This window comes from Globicephala melas, chromosome 19, assembly GCF_963455315.2.
Source record: "Globicephala melas chromosome 19, mGloMel1.2, whole genome shotgun sequence".
NCBI classification, from domain to species: domain Eukaryota; kingdom Metazoa; phylum Chordata; class Mammalia; order Artiodactyla; family Delphinidae; genus Globicephala; species Globicephala melas.
The window spans coordinates 26510501-26528940 of NC_083332.1; the positions used below are offsets into that span (position 1 = coordinate 26510501).

General features: G+C 36.1%; 1 protein-coding gene across 1 annotated transcript in view; it reads right to left on the reverse strand.

The window, feature by feature from the left end:
- ITFG1 (integrin alpha FG-GAP repeat containing 1) overlaps positions 1–18440 on the reverse strand; it is a 239460-nt gene that overhangs the window by 2762 nt on the left and 218258 nt on the right. The window contains exons 15-17 of the mRNA XM_030833058.2: positions 6527–6651; positions 5880–5962; positions 1311–1428 (exon numbers count right to left, since the gene is read on the reverse strand). Of these exons, the coding sequence (XP_030688918.1) occupies positions 1311–1428; positions 5880–5962; positions 6527–6651 (326 nt within the window). The remainder of the gene's footprint in view (positions 1–1310; positions 1429–5879; positions 5963–6526; positions 6652–18440) is intronic.

An 18440-nucleotide genomic window follows, 5' to 3' on the forward strand; every position in this document is an offset into this window, starting at 1 on the left:
TGATTTTAGATAAAACTGGCAGGGAAAGTATATAAAGAGGGCCTAGGGCAGACACCGTGGCAGAAAGAACAGCCAGCGTAGGTGAAAAGAGAAGTGGTCCAAGAGGTAGGTGACAAACCACAGTATCACAGACGGAGGCAGTATACAGATATGTATTTCAATCCGTATTTGTATTTAAAACTTCAGTTTTTAGCCACTGCATCATTATTATTGTAAGTCTACAATGTTTACACGGTAATTAGATCTCCTGTGAAATCAATAAAATTAATTTCCTTTCCTTCATAGGTCTAGAGCTGTGTAATATGTCATACTATGTTCTGACATTTCTAGACAAGAGTAAATAGAGTCATCTTTGATCTTACCTCTTAAGTTGCAATTTTAAAATCAACTGAATATGTAACTTTATGTTATCATTTTTTGTATGAACGGAGTGTTTTTTGAGAGACAAACCTATGAACATTTATTAGAACAATTAACATGTTCTCTTTTTCATAAGTTAAAACAGGTAACATAAAGCAGATGGTAATTTTAGTTAACAAAAATGATTATCATGAGCATCACAATCTAAAAATAATAGGTGCAAAAATGAAACCACTTTTGTGACACATAGAGCCCATTTTGGAGAACATTATTGGAACCCACTAGTTATGTAATAAATATATATTCATACACAAGTAGAAATTAGCTTTTTAAATTTATATCTAAACTATGAATAAAGTTATGTGATAGCCTTTTTCTCTACTCATAAACATTATATAAAAACTACATTTTTGGAGTTTTGTTTTTAATTATTATTTAGGGTGTTATACTAAAGAACAGAAATCAGTTTAGTTTAGTACAAAGAATACTTGATAGATGGAAAAGATGTTTATCACTTTGCTACTTCCCACCTAAACTCTCTCTGCTCTAATTTTTTATAAAGAGATAGCTGTTATTCCCAGAAAAAAATGTCCATGGCCCTATCAGTAAATAATGGACACAGGCTCATTTAAGAAATGATTATTATTTTCCAGGCCATTATGAAATTACTTCTAATTAAGCTTTTTGATATGCCTGTTGATTTGGGGGTGTTCACTTTATTACTTTTGTACAGTATCAAAGTTTTAAAATACATAGTCTGATTTGCAGGAATTGCTAAGAGACATTAGTAACTCAGGGGGATGAAAAAAATTATCATTAGTAAGATGACATTACGGACAGAACTTGAAAAATCAGAAAATCTTAGTCATGTGAAAAAGTTTGAAATATAGTGTTTTTAAAGAGTAACATATTACTATTATAAAGTTAATGTTCCATTTAAATGAACAAACCTTTTCCTGCCAATGTAAAATGCCAATTATTGCCAAGATGAAAACACAGACTCCGATGAGCGCTATAGCAGTAAGCAGAACAATGTTACTTGGTGTAAGATACAGTTTGGCACTCCAGCTGTAGATGAAAAGAGAAGAATTAAAATTACACATTTTAATTTAAAAATAACAAAATACTATTGAGACCAAAAAGCAAAAGAGCTTATTAATTAATGAATCAGTCCATTCATTCATTAATTCATTCACCTATCTATCCATTCATTATAAATAAAACAAAAGCAATTAAAATTAAGATAGGGTTAAGAATATTGACGATCCAGCAGAGTTCAGATTTTTACTCCAAGAACTGAAATAGAATAGAATTTTTGATGAGATGCTTTGCTATTTTTCTTTGCTCCTGTGAGAATTATTCTTAGGTAAACTTATCAAGGGTACTTTGGGCAATCTTAGACATTGTTTTTATGTCTTGTTTGACTTACTGAATTAGAAACCTTGAACTTTAAGGCTACATAGTCACATGATTTTTGATAAGATTTCTATATCTTATTTTTTGACCCCTGTTCACATATGTACTATGACTAAGTAAAAGAACCATATGTCCAAGTAGGTGTAGATAGATGCTTGTACAAAATGTCATGTTGGAGGGTTTAGATTATTACAATGATACTGAGACTTCTTACAAAATCACTTTTAGTTTCTCAGTGTTAATGGCAATATACAAACTTTAGCATAAATAGAACTAGCTCTTTCCTCTAAAACAGTCCACATAATACAGCACTTGCAAACACTGAAAAGCCTAAAACTGAGGTCTATATTACCAACACTGTAGGTGGTTATATATAAAGAACTTTTTGTTCTCTCTGAAAATAGATAATGGATATATTTTCATCTTAAAAGTTTAATAAAGGTAAGATTATTCTGATAAATGGCAAGCACCAACTGACTTATTTTGGGATAATTAAAATTTACTGATCCATAAGTTAGCCTCTAGTCAATAAATCTCAAAATACACCTCAAACTAAAATCAATTTGGTTTTTATTATGTACATAAATTTGAAAAGAACATTTTTTTCAGAAAGAGCAAGAGAAACGTGAAAAATGTTGAGCTTATTATGGAAGAAAGGCTATAACAAAATTTCCCAGAAATTCAAGAGTAAGAAAACCTTAAGAAACAAATACTGTTAATTAGTTGAGGTTAGCTATTCTCAGCACCTTACCTCATACATAAGAAAAGGTCCTTTCATGAGATTTTTTTGGTAGTTCCAATTTATCTATCTATCTATCTATAAGTCTTTATTGAATTTGTTACAATATTGGTTCTGTTTTATGTTTTGGTTTTTTGGCCCCAAGGCATGTGGGATCTTAGCTCCCCAACCAGAGATCAAACCCGCACCCCCTGCATTGGAAGGTGAAGTCTTAACCACTGGGCCGCCAGGGAAGTCCCGGTAGTTCTAATTTAAAAATAGATTTAAAAAACCCATGAATAAAGGAATTTCGGTAAGAAAAACAATGAACAAAAGGCCAATACTGAGTTTCTTACTCAGAAGCAGTCATTCTTCTCAGTTTCTTACATATCCTTCCAGAGGTATTCTATACATACATAAACATATACGCATAGATATCTTCTTTATAAATCACAAATCATTGCTTATTATTCATAAGTGCATTTTCCTTTTATCTTTTGCTTTACCACTCTATTTTAAAAGATTATCATGATATTGCATGATATAGAAGTACTATAATTCATATAGTTTCTTGTGCAGATTCATTTTGTTATAAATTTCAAAATTTTAATAGACTCATTAAAAAAGTCTAAACTCAGACCATAACTGTTTTTTTTTTTTCTTTGCGGTACGCGGGCCTCTCACTGCTGTGGCCTCTCCTGTTGCGGAGCACAGGCTCCGGACACGCAGGCTCAGCGGCCATGGCTCACGGGCCCAGCCGCTCCGCGGCATGTGGGATCCTCCCGGACCAGGGCACGAGCCCGTGTCCCCTGCATCAGCAGGCGGACTCTCAACCACTGCGCCACCAGGGAAGCCTATAACTGTTTTTATTGATATCTTATTTCAAGCATAATGCTGTAATAAAGTTGTTTTCTTAAGTAGTTTGGTTCTAAAGCCCATAAATCCACCATAAAATACCTCCAGGGGTGTGCTGGTAAACTGGTTCTCTGGGGGGAAAAAAACCCCTGAGTGGCACTTGCCAATTTTCATGGTGTAAACAGTCCCATCATAGCTGATTTTAACGTGATCTCCCTGAACAGAAGTGGAAAGAGATGCACACAATCAGCTCATGAGGTGGCATGAGCTGGTTCTAGCAAACCATCTAAAAATTTAATAAAGGACAATACAACCTGCACTTGTTATTTGTTGTCTTTTTGATGATGGCCATTCTGACAGGTGTGAGGTGATATCTCATTGTGGTTTCGATTTGCATTTCCCTGATGATTAGTGATGCTGAGCATCTTTTCATGTGCCTTTTGGCTACCTGTATGTCTTCTTTGGAAAGAATGTCTATTCAGATCCTCTGCCCATTTTTTAATAGATACAGTATGGGGATTCCTCAGAAAATTAAAAATAGAACTACCATATGATCCAGCAATTCTACTTCTGAGTATTTGCCCAAAGAAAATGAAAACATCAATTAGAAAAGATACACGCACCCCTATGTTCACTGTGCCATTATTTACAACAGTCAAGGTAATGGAAGCAACCTAAGTGCCCAGCAATAGATGAAGGGATAAAGAAGATGTGAGTGCTCTCCCTCTCTCTCCCCCCCTCTCTCTCTACACACACACACACACAAACACACACACATTTATACATATACACATACACACAATGGAATATTGCTTGGCTATAAAAAAGAATGAAATCTTGCCATTTGCCATTTGTAACAACATGGATGGACCTAGAGAGTATCATGCTAAGTGAAAAAAGTCAAACAGAGAAAGACAAATACTGTATGATTTCACTTATATGTGGAATCTGGAAAACAAGACAAATGAACAAACATAACAAAACAGAAACAGAGTTATAGATACAGAAAATAAACAGGTGGTTGCCAGAGGGGAGAGGGATGAGGGGAGGAGACAAATGGGTGAGGGCGATTGAGAGGTACAAACTTCCAGCTGCAAAGTAAATGAGTCACGGGTATGAAATGTACAGTGTGGGGAATATAGTCAATAATTATGTAATATCTTTGGCAACAGATTGTAACCAAACTTAACCATGGTGATCATTTTGAAGTGTTTATAAACATCAAATCACTATGTTGTGTAACAGGAACTAACATAGTATTATAGGTCAGTTATATTTCCAAAAAAAAGTCATAGAAAAAGAGATCAGATTTGTGGTTACCAGAGGTGGGAGGTGGGAGGTGGGAGGGGGAATTGGATGAAAACAGTCAAAAGGTACAAACTTTGAATTATAAGATAAATAAGTACTAGGGGTGTAATGCACAACACGACAAACAGAATTAACACTGCCATATGTTATATATGAAATTTGTTAAGCGAGTAAATCCTAAGAGTTCTCATCACAAGGAAAAACGTATTTTTTTCTGTTTCTTTAATTTTGTATCTATGTGAGAAAATGGATGTTCACTAAACTTACTGTGATAATCATTTTTTGATGTATGTAAGTTAAATCATTATGCTGTATACCTTAAACTTACACAGTGCTGTATGTCAATTATATCACAACAAAACTGGAAGAAGAAAAAAGAACAGTACAGGCTGTATTTTGAGAAGAAATGTAATAAGCCACTAGTTACATTTTAATAGCTTATTTTTTCATATTGACATGAGAGTAGCCTTAAGAACAAGTTATATTTTTCCCAATGAAATTTAAATGTTAATGAATACCTTCACCACCTGCTTTTTGAAATAATGGAATCAACCTAGTAATTTAAAGAAAAACAAACAGAGATAAAGATTTAGAATTAAATGCTATATTATACAAGGAACATGTTTTGCTAATAAGGATAAAAATACCTACTGTTCACTGAAAAATTACTATATGCTGGGTACTGTGTTAAGCATATTTCATCCTCATTCTTGTAAGGTAGGTATTTTATCTCCCAATTTCTACAGAGCAGAAATTGACCCTCAGAGAGAACAAAGGACTAGCTTCCAATCTCAGTCAGCTAGCAGTGGATCCGAGTTTCTAGCCTGGGTCCGCTGAACTTCAAAATTTGTGCCTAACAACTGTGGGATATATACCACTTCTCAAAGCATTTGCTAAAAAAGATCATTGCTTATAAAGTTCAGCAGCCTGAAATTTTAGAATTTATGGCCAGTAAACTGAAGACCAGTTTATTTAAGCAGAATATGTATAAGTCCCTAGTTAGTTAACCTGCTGTTTCTCTAATAAGGTTTAGTTTGTTCTTCGTGAAAAATGTCAGGGACCTTTTGTGTAGGTATGTTTAGGCATTTAAAGTTTGCTGTAAGCAAATTAAGTCATGACACTCATGGGAACACAGCAGGAATAGAGAAAGTTTTTAAAAGATATAACTATGATTCAGAGTTGACAGTATTTTTACCAAATTCAGTTCAAGCAAGGACATTACCTTCGAGGAACATCGTGAGGATATGGAATGACAATTAGCTGAGAATTTGGAATGATTGCGGTCCATTCTTGTTTCCGTATAGACTGGAAAAAGAATTTAAGAACATTTAACATTCAGTACACTTTAAAGACACAATAATTATTCTAAATAAATAAGAAAAAGCTTAAGTACTCTTTGATTAACTGAAATCCTAGGTATGGATTAAGCTGAATTTACATATATTAGGCTCCAAATAGGACTCCTATCGGCAAAAATTTCTCCATCTTTTCAGGGAAGGATTGTATTTCTGTCTCATGGATTCATTAATTTATTGAACACACTTATGTAGCAGGCACTGTTCAAGGTGCTATGAACAAATGCTGCTTTGGAGCTAAAATTCAAGTTGAGGTAGAGTCTGACAATAAACAAAATAAAAATATTTGGTATGTTAGATGGTGAAAATGATAAGGAGAAAAAGCAGGGAAGAGGAGGGGCAGGAAGTCTTAAGGTTTATTTCTTCAAATTATAATGTGCTCTGTGTAAGATAAGCTTTGATTGGTCACTACCAATGAATTTTAAAAATTCTTTAAATGGAATAAAAATATTTTAATTCAAATATTTGAATAATAAATATTTAAAAATAGATTAATTATAATTTTTTTACTCACCTTCTCTCCAGATGGACGGGGAATACCAACATAAAGATGATCAAGAAAATTTGCACTTCGACCTAAACCAAGTACATTGTATGGCAGTTGGAGAGCTAAATGTGCCGACTGGCTAAGTTGTCCAGCTAAATTTATTAAAAGAAAGAAAAAAGAACAATACATCTTTGGAGACACTGCTCTCATCAAACATTAAAATGATAAATGTTACAAGTTTAGGTGCTAGAACTTATCTTTAAGCATAAAAAGGTGAAATGAAATGCCCAGTTCATTATATTAGTGATTCATTTTTTAAACAGTAAGAGAGATAATTCACATCTCATAAACATCACCTATTTAAAGTATACAGTTAAGTGGTTTTGAGTATATTCAAAAAGGTGTTGAGCTGTAAGCACAATCATATTTTAAAACATTTTCATCACCCAAAAAAGAAACTCCATACCCATTAGCAGTTATTCCTATTTCTAAGCCCTACACTTCCAGATACAGGTAACCACTAATCTACTTTCTTTATAGATTTGCCTATCCTGGAGATTCATATAAATGCAATCAAGCAATGTGTGCTCTTTTTATGAATAATGCTGCTGTAAACATTCACATACAAGTTTCTGTGTCAACTTATGTTTTCCGAAATGGCTGTATCATTCTACATTCCCAGCATTAATAGTTGAGGGTTCCAATTTTTCCAAATTCTAACACTTTATCTTTTTTTTTTTTTTTTGGTATGCGGGCCTCTCACTGTTGTGGCCTCTCCCGTTGCAGAGCACAGGCTCCGGATGCGCAGGCTCAGCGGGCATGGCTCACTGGCCCAGCTGCTCCGTGGCATGTGGGATCTCCTCGGACTGGGGCACGAACCCATGTCCCCTGCATCGGCAGGTGGACTCTCAACAACTGCGCCACCAGGGAAGCCCTGTCTAACTTTTTGATCATAGCCATTCTAGTGGTTATGAACTGGTATGTCATTGTGGCTTTCATTTACATTTACCTAATAACTAATGATGTTGAGCTTTCTTTTCATGTGCTTATTGGCCATTTTTGTAGCTTCCTTTTTAGGTCTTAAGGTTGGTAGCGAGTGGTCTCTTCTTTCATTCTGGATTTTAGTAATTTGAGTCTTCTCTTTTTCTTGATCAGTCTAGCTAAAGGTTTGTACATTTTGTTAATCTTTAAAAAACCCAAATTTTGGTTCAACTGGTTTTTCTCTATGATTTTCTACTCCCTACTTATTTCCTCTCACTATGTCCTGTCTTCTGCTTGCTTTGGGTTTAGTTTGCTGTTTTTTTTCTAGCTTCTTGAGGTAGAAAGTTAGGTTATTGATTTCAGATTGTTGTTATTCCTTAATATAGGCATTTGCAACAATAAATTTTCCTCTAAGAACTGTTTTTCCCTCTAAGAACTCCATATATTTTGGAAGGTTGTGTTTCTGTTTTCATTCACCTAAAGTATTTTCTTAGTTTCTCTTGTGATTTCTTCTTTGACCCATTGGGTTTTTAGGACTGTGTTGTTTCATTTCCAGATATTTTTGAATTTCTAAATTGTTACTGATTTCTAATTATCATCCCGTTGCAGTTGGGGAACATACTTGGGATGATTTCAATATTTTTAATTTATTGAGGCTTGTTTTATGACCTAGCATATGGTCTGTCTTGGAGAATGTTCCATGTGTGCTTGAGAAGAATGCATATTCTGCCGTTGTTGGGTGGAGTGTTCTATACAAGTCTGTTAGGTTTAGTTGGTTTATAGTGTCATTATCTCTTCTTTATTGATTTTTTTGCTAAGTTGTTTGATACATTACTGAAAGTATTAAAATTGGGGTAATAAAGCCTCCAATTTCTCTCTTCATGTATCTTGGGGGCTCTGTTGTTAGGTGTGTATGTCTTTGTAGTTGTTACATCTTCCACATGGATTGACCTTTTTATTATCATTATAAAATGTCCTTCTTTGTCTCTAGTAACAATTTTTGTCTTAAAGCCCTAGTTTTATCTGATATTAGAATGGTCACTCCAGCTCTCCTTTGGTTACTCTTTGCATGGTATAATTTACACCCCCCCTTTTTAAAATTTCAACTTATTTGTATCGTTGAATCTAAAGTGTTTCTCTTGCAGATAGCACCTAGTTGAGTCATATTATATTAGCCATTCTGCCAATCTCTCTGCCTTTTGATAGGAGTGTTTATTCCATTTACATTCAATGTAATTACTGATAAGGTAGGACTTTTGCCTGCCATTTGCTATCGGTTTTCTATATGTCTTTTTAATTGTTCTGTTCCTCCATTGCTGCTTTAATTCCATAGTTTCTTTTATTATATATTTTCTGAGCTATTTTCTTAGTGGTTGCCTGTGGATTGCAATTAGCATATTAACTTAACAAAATAACAATACCTAGCACATACAACTTTCCTCCAAAATCCTCCCTCCCTTGTAATACTGTTATTATACAAATTATATTTTTATATATTATCAGCCCGTTGACACAAATTTATAATTATTACTTTATGTAGTTGTTCCGTAAATCACCTAGGAAATAAGAGGAACTATTTGACAGAAATACATAAACCATATTTTATACTTATCTATAGTTTTACAGGTGTTTTTTACTTGTTTGTGTGGATTCAAGTTATTGTCTAGTAGTCCTCTCAGTTCAGCCTTAAGGGCTCCCTTTAGTATTCTTTTTATTTTTCTTTTCTTTTTTTTTGCGGTACGCGGGCCTCTCACTGTTGTGGCATCTCCCGTTGCGGAGCACAGGCTCCAGACGTGCAGGCTCAGTGGCCATGGCTCATGGACCCAGCCGCCCTGCGGCATGTGGGATCTTCCCGGACCAGGGCACGAACCCGTGTCCCCTGCATTGGCAGGCAGACTCTCAACCACTGCGCCACCAGGGAAGCCCAAGTGTGAACTCTTTGAGTTACTCTGAGTTTGTTGAGTTTCTATGTGCAGATTAGTGTTTTTCATCATATTTGGATGGTTTCAGCCATTCTTTCTTTAGATATACATTCTGCCCCTTTCTTTATCTCTTTTTCTTCTAAGACTCGCTTTATGCATATGATGGTATGATTGATGGTGGCTCCACAGGTTCTGAGGTTGTTCATTTTTCTTTCTGTATACTCTCAATTGACCTATATTCAAGTTTGCTGATTCTTTTACCAGCTCAAATCTGTTGTTGAGCACTCTACAGAATTTTTCATTTCAGTTACTGTACTTTCAACTCCAGAATTTCCATTTGATTCTTAAAATGATCTTTACTTCTTCACTTATATCTTCTATTAGTGGGACACAGTTGTAATACTTACCTTTAGTTTTTTAATCCTAGTTTCCTTTAGGTCTTTGAACATGTTTATAATAGCCAATTTATAGGTTCTGTTAACTAAGTCCAACACCACTGGGCACATTTTCTGTTGTTTGCTTTTTTTAAAAAAATGTGTATGTGGCATACTTTCCTGTTTCTTTGCATGTTTTATAGTGTTTTTTGGTTGTTGTTTGAAAGTGGACTTCTTAGATAATATAACAGCTATGGTATCTCCCTCTAAGGGTTTGATGGTCTTTCTTTTTGATATTGTTGTTGCTCATTTGTTTAGTGACTTTCCTAGATGGATTCTATAGATTCTGTATTCCCTACAGTGCCTGCCACAAAGTTCTTTTATTTTCTTATTTTTAAAGTTCTTGTTCTAAGCCTGGTTTCCGAGGAGGCATACATGGCTCAGTATAACTCAGTGGTCAGCTAATGATTGGCCATTAGATTTCCTTAAATATCTTGTCTGTATATCTTCCAAACTTTGTCAGTGGGATTTGTGTGTGAAGATATGCCTTCAAACTTCAGGCACTTTACAAGATAGCCTTACCTTTCATTTCTTGCTTGAGCAGAGCCTCGAGGTAGCACACTCAAGCTAAGTATCTGAATGAGGTATTTTCCTTTCTAGGCATGTTCTTAGCCATGTAAGATGTCCAAGAATATATTTTAGCCTTTCAAAGTTGCCTGTGGCTGTCTGGTGCCTCAGGGCTTCCTTTTATGTTTTGGCCAGGCTCTTGTTCACTACACCTGGGATTTTTCCAACAGACTGTTGTTTTGGGTAATGTCTTGGAGGAATAGGGCTTTTCTTTTTCCTGCTGGGTTGAACTCTGAGTCAAATCAAATAGCCCCAACATCCTGAGAAGGGATTTTCCAAGGAGTTGCTAGTTTAGACGCATATTGACAGTGCTATAGAGATGGGAATTTTAATGGACTCCAAAGTTCCATTCCGTCCAGTGACTGTGAGGCTACTAGCTATTCATGGCTGCTGCACCATTCAGCAGAGAGGGGAGGTAGGATGTAAACAGCCCCAAGTTAAAATGCCACAGACTCTGTTGTCTTAAGTATCAGGAGTTCCTCTTGGATAGACAATGCTCAGAACATTCTGTGGCTTTGGTTAATTTCCAGAGTTCTGAAATGGTTAATGTTAGCTGTTAGGCCAGTACTTTTTGTTTGTTTGTCTGTTTGTTTTATGGGGAGGGAGGGGACAGCAGGTTCATGAAGTCCTCACACTGACATTCCAAAAATCAATCTCTCTCTATCATGGTTCACTTTAAAAGACGGTATTTATTTGCTAGGTATTTGCTACATAATTAAACAGAATATTTAAATATTAACAGGGTTAGGGACTTCCCTGGAGGTCCAGGGCTGGGACTCTGCACTCCCAGTGCGGGGGGCCCAGGTTCAATCCCTGGTCACGGAACTAGATCCCACATGCCGCAACTAAAAGGTCCTGCCCATGGTGACAAGGATCCCACGTGCTGCAACTGAGATCTGGCACAGCCAAATTAAAAAAAAAAAAAATTACAGGGTTAGTTAATACCTAAACATTTTAATATTCAGTGGGACTCTGCTAAACATCTACTAATGTTACCCAGATATATGACATCATTGGAAAGTATATATACCTGATTTTTTATACAATTCTTACATTAGTAAGAGAAAAGTATAATGAAAAGGAACACTGAATTTAGGGATAGGCGCTCTTAATACAGTTAAACTATGTATGTAAAACTGTAAAGCTGCATGGGCTACAGAATTAGTTTGTCTCATAGACTTGTGCTGATTGAATGATAATGCTTAAAAGAGTGCCTAAGAGACAGTAAATGTTGTTAAACTAAATGTTAAATATGGCAGAAGCAAGAACTACAATCCTGCAGCCTGTGGAACAAACCACATTCACAGAAAGACAGAAAAGACGAAAAGGCAGAGGGCTATGTACCAGATGAAGGAACAAGATAAAACCCCAGAAAAACAACTAAATGAAGTGGAGATAGGCAACCTTCCAGAAAAAGAATTCAGAATAATGATAGTGAAGATGATCCAGGACCTCGAAAAAACAACGGAGACAAAGATTGAGAAAATGCAAGAAATGTTTAACAAAGACCTAGAAGAGTTAAAGAACAAACAAACAGCGATGAACAATACAGTAACTGAAATGAAAACTACACTAGAAGGAACCAATACCAGAATAACTGAGGCAGAGGAACGGATATGTGACCTAGAAGACAGAATGGTGGAATTCACTGCTGCAGAACAAAACAAAGAATGAAAAGAAATGAAGACAGCCTAAGAGACCTCTGGGACAACATTAAATGCAACAACACTTGCATTATAGGGGTCGTAGAAGGAGAAGAGAGAGAGAAAGGACCTGAGAAAATATTTGAAGTGATTATAGTCGAAAACTTCCCTAACATGGGAAAGGAAATAGCCACCCAAGTCCAGGAAGTGCAGCGAGCCCCATACAGGATAAACCTAAGGAGAAACATGCCGAGATACATAGTAATCAAATTGGCAAAAATTAAAGACAAAGAAAAATTATTGAAAGCAGCAAGGGAAAAAGGACAAATAACATACAAGGGAACTCCCATAAGGTTAACAGCTGATTTCTCAGCAGAAACTCTGCAAGCCAGAAAGGAGTGGCATGATATACTTAAAGTGATGAAAGGGAAGAACCTACAACCAAGATTACTCTACCCGGCAAGGATCTCATTCAGATTCAATGGAGAAATCAAAAGCTTTACAGACAAGCAAAAGATAAGAGAATTCAGCACCACCAAACCAGCTCTATAACAAATGATAAAGGAACTTCTCTGAGTGGGAAACAACAGAGAAGAAAAGGACCTACAAAAACAAACCCAGAACAATTAAGAAAATGGTCATAGGAACATACGTATCGATAATTACCTTAAACGTGAATGGATTAAATGCTCCAACCAAAAGACATAGGCTTGCTGAATGGATAAAAAAACAAGATCCATATATATACTGTCTACTAGAGACCCACTTCAGACCTAGGGACACATAAAGACTGAAAGTGAGGGGACGGAAAAAAGATATTCCATGCAAATGGAAATCAAAAGAAAGTTGGAGTAGCAATACTCATATCAGTAAAACAGACTTTAAAATAAAGAATGTTACAAGAGACAAGGAAGGACACTACATAATGATCAAGGGATCAATCCAAGAAGAATATATAACAATTATAAATATATATGCACCCAACACAGGAGCACCTCAATACATAAGGCAACTGCTAACAGCTATAAAAGAGGAAATCAACAGTAACACAATAATAGTGGGGGACTTTAACACTTCACTTACACCAATGGACAGATCATGCAAAATGAAAATAAATAAGGAAACAGAAGCTTTAAATGACACAAAAGACCAGATAGATTTAATTGATATTTATAGGACATTCCATCCAAAAACAGCAGATTACACTTTCTTCTCAAGTGCGCATGGAACATTCTCCAGGATAGATCGCATCCTGGGTCACAAATCAAGCCTCAGTAAATTTAAGAAAATTGAAATCATATCAAGCATCTTTTCTGACCACAACGCTATCAGATTAGAAATGAATTACAAGGAAAAAAACACAAACACGTGGAGGCTAAACAATACGTTACTACATAACCAAGAGATCACTGAAGAAATCGAAGAGGAAATCAAAAAATACCTAGAGATAAATGACAATGAAAACACGATGATCCAAAACCTATGAGATGCAGCAAAAGCAGTTCTAAGAGGGAAGTTTATAGCTATACAAGCTTACCTCAAGAAACAAGAAAAATCTCAAATAAACAACCTAACCTTACACCTAAAGGAACTAGAGAAAGAACAAACAAAACCCAAAGTTAGCAGAAGAAATCATAAAGATCAGAGCAGAAATAAATGAAATAGAAACAAAGAAAACAATAGCAAAGATCAATAAAACTAAAAGCTGGTTCTTTGAGAAGATAAACAAAATTGATAAACCATTAGCCAGACTCATCAAGAAAAAGAGGGAGAGGACTTAAATCAATAAAATTAGAAATGCAAAAGAAGTTACAACAGACACGGCAGAAATACAAAGCATCCTAAGAGACTACTACAAGCAACTCTATGCCAATAAAATGGACAACCTGGAAGAAATGGACAAATTCTTAGAAAGGTATAACCTTCGAAGACTGAACCAGGAAGAAATAGAAAATATGAACAGAACAATCACAAGTGATGAAATTGAAACTGTGATGAAAAATCTTCCAACAAACAAAAGTCCAGGACCAGATGGCTTCACAGGTGAATTCTATGAAACATTTAGAGAAGAGCTAACACCCATCCTTCTCAAACTCTTCCAAAAAATTGCAGAGGAAGGAACACTCCGAAACTCATTCTATGAGGCCACCATCACCCTGATACCAAAACCAGACAAAGATACTACAAAAATAGAAAATTACAGAACAATATCACTGATGAATATAGATGCAAAAATCCTCAATAAAATACTAGCAAACAGAAACCAACAACACATTAAAAGGATCATACACCATGATCAAGTGGGATTTATCCCAGAGATGCAAGGATTCTACAATACATGCAAATCAATCAATGTGATACACCATACAAACAAATTGAAGAATAAAAACCATATGATCATCTCAAGAGATGCAGAAAAAGCTTTTGACAAAATTCAACACCGATTTATGATAAAAACTCTCCAGAAAGTGGGTATAGAGGGAACCTACCTCAACATAATAAAGGCCATATACGACAAACCCACAGCAAACATCATTCTCAATGGTGAAAAACTGAAAGCATTTCCTCTAAGATCAGGAACAAGACAAGGATGTCCACTCTCACCACTATTATTCAACATAGTTTTGGAAGTCCTAGACATGGCAATAAGAAAAAGAAATAAAAGGAATACAAATGGGAAAAGAAGTAAAGCTGTCACTGTTTGCAGATGACGTGATACTATATATAGAGAATCCTAAAGATGCCACCAGAAAAGTACTAGAGCTAATCAATGAATCTGGTAAAGTTGCAGGATACAAAATTAATGCACAGGAATCTCTTGCATTCCTATACACTAATGATGAAAAATCTGAAAGAGAAATTAAGGAAATACTCCCATTTACCACTGCAACAAAAAGAATAAAATACCTAGGAATAAACCTACCTAGGGAGAGAAAAGACCTGCATGCAGAAAACTATAAGACACTGATGAAAGAAATTAAAGATGATATCAACAGATGGAGAGATATACCATGTTCTTGGATTGGAAGAATCAATATTGTGAAAATGACTATACTACCCAAAGCAATCTACAGATTCAATGCAATCCCTATCAAATTACCAATGGCATTTTTAACAGAACTAAAACAAAAAGTCTTAAAATTTTTATGGAGACACAAAAGACCCCGAATAGCCAAAGCAGTCTTGAGGGAAAAAAATGGAGCTGGAGGAATCAGACTCCCTGACTTCAGACTATACTACAAAGCTACAGTAATCAAGACAGTATCGTACTGGCACAGAAACAGAAATATAGATCAATGGAACAGGATAGAAAGCCCAGAGATAAACTCATGCACCTATGGTCAACTAATCTATGACAAAGGAGGCAAGGATATACAATGGAGAAATAAGTGGTGCTGGGAAAACTGGACAACTTCATGTAAAAGGATGAAATTAGAACACTCCCTGACACCATGCACAAAAATAAACTCAAAATGGATTAGAGACCTAAATATAAGACCGGGCACTATAAAACTCTTAGAGGAAAACATAGGAAGAATAGTCTTTGGCATAAATCACAGCAAGATATTTTTTGATCCCCCTTCTAGAGTAATGGAAATAAAACCAAAAATAAACAAATGGGACCTAATGAAACTTGAAAGCTTTTGCACAGCAAAGGAAACCATAAACAAGACGAAAAGACAACCCTCAGAATGCGAGAAAATATTTGCAAATGAATCCTCGGACAAAGGATTAATCTCCAAAATATATAAACAGCTCATGTAGCTCAATAATAAAAAAACAAACAACCCAATCCAAAAATGGGCAGAAGACCTAAATAGACTTTTCTCCGAAGACGACATACAGATGGCCAAGAAGCACATGAAAAGCTGCTCAACATCACTAATTATTAGAGAAATGCAAATCAAAATTACAATGAGGTATCACCTCACACCAGTTAGAATGGGCATCATCAGAAAATCTACAAACAACAAATGCTGGAGAGGGTGTGGAGAAAAGGGAACCCTCTTTCACTGTTGGTGGGAATGTAAATTGATACAGCCACTATGCAGAACAGTATGGAGGCTCCTTAAAAAACTAAAAATAGAATTACCATATGACCCAGCAATCCCACTACTGGGCATATACCCAGAGAAAACCATAATTCAGAAAGACACATGCACCCCAATGTTCACTGCAGCACTATTTACAATGGCCAGGTCATGGAAGCAACCTAAATGCCCATCGACAGACGAATGGATAAAGAAGATGTGGTACATATATACGATGGAATATTACTCAGCCACAAAAAGGAACGAAATTGGGTCATTTGTAGAGACATGGATGGATCTAGAGACTGTCATACAGAGTGAAGTAAGTCAGAAAGAGAAAAACAAATATCGTATATTAACACATATATGTGGAACCTAGGAAATGGTACAGATGAACCAGTTTGCAGAGCAGAAATTGAGATACAGGAGTAGAGAACAAACGTATAGACACTAAGGGGGGAAAGCAGTGGGGGGTGGGGGGTGGTGTGATGTATTGGGAGACTGGGATTGACATGTATTCACTGATGTGTATAAAATGGATGACTAATGAGAAAAAAGAAAAAAGTTAACAACAAAAAAACCCCAGAGCTCCTGATTTTTCTTCCAATACCTGCTCCATTTCAGTTATGGCAACTCCATCTTTCTACTTGCTCTGGCCAGTAACACTATAGTTACAGTACTTTTTTCCCCTCATATCCTCTACCCAGTCTGCCAAAAAATCAAATATATATCCACAATCCCAAAATATCCACAATCCCAACATTTCTACCTGCATGACTATTACCGTGGTCAAAGCCACCATCATTTCAAGCCATAATTATTTTACTAGCTTTCTAATTAGGTTCCCTGCTTTAGCTCTTGCTCTTCCTATAGTCTACTGTTTTACTCAGTTTACACTCCATGCCCTCATTTAACTCAGATTTCATCTTCTACTCCTTAAACCCCTTCTTTCATTCTACTCCAAGACACTGGTCTCTCCACTGTTCCTTGGAAATTCCAGGAATGCTTATACCTTAAGGCTTCTGCTCTGGCTTTCTCCTCTACATGGAGTATTTTTCAAAAGTTAACTATATGTATGACTCCCTTATAGCCTTCAAATCTTTGTTCAAATGACATTTTCTCAGAGAGGGCCACTCTGACCACCCTACATAAAACTGCTAACTCCTTCTGTATCTTTCTTACCCTGCTTTATTCCCCACCCCCACAGTAGATATCACCTCCTAACCATGACATAGTATTAAACAACTCACTTATTATGTTTATTACCTCTTTTCACCTACTAGAATGTAATCTCTATGAGGGCTGAGAAATTGGTCTGTTTTTTTCACCTCTATATTATAAGAGCCTAGAATAGGCCTGTCGTATATTAGGCACTCAGTACATATTTGTTCAATGAATGAATGAATAAATGAAAGAACTTCTATCCTACAAATGTGTCAGACCTGAGACTTGTAACATATTCCAATTCAAAAATACTGTATCAATTTATACCACATAGATACCAGTACAGAAAGACAGTCTACCCAAAGGTAAAGTATCAGTTATATATAAGAATTCTGAACAATTTATAATACATACATAAAAGACATTTGTGACATCAATTATCCTCACTTTATTATGAGGAAATCAAGAGGTCAAACAATTTGGCCAAAACCACATTTTTTTTTTTTTTTTTGCGGTGCGCGGGCCTCTCACTGTTGTGGCCTCTCCCGTTGCAGAGCACAGGCTCTGGACGCGCAGGCTCAGCGGCCATGGCTCACGGGCCCAGCCGCTCCGTGGCATGTGGGATCCTCCCGGACCGAGGCACGAACCCGTGTCCCCTGCATAGGCAGGTGGACTCTCAACCACTGCACCACCAGGGAAGCCCTGGGATTTTCATTTTGGTAGCTTAATTCCAAATGCCACATCCTTCATCATTACCTGTGATCCTTTTTTTTTCAGTTGAAAAAGAAGTGTGATATTTGTCTTATTGCTCTATAAAAAGGACTTCTAATGACAGAATACCATTTCCTCCCCTCCCCACCAATGTCAGTTGTTCATTTCTTTTACTGTTTGGATCTCTGTATTTGTGGGGTCCTAGGATATGATATGGTAACCTGTAACGTTTTCTACACAGACATTCCAGTTAAAATGGCATTTGTTGATTTTGTAAATCCAGACTGTAGGGCATTTGAGCCCAATGAGCATACCTTAGGCTTTGTGATGGTCCCATTCTATACCTAAAGCCTGAGGTATTTAAGCAATTCTTCTGTGAGATGAGCCTGGTTTATCTTGTTGATCTTCTATTACAGACATCAACTTTAATACGATTATGTTCACAGGGGATACAATTATGAACATGACAATCCTCTGGCTATGGACTA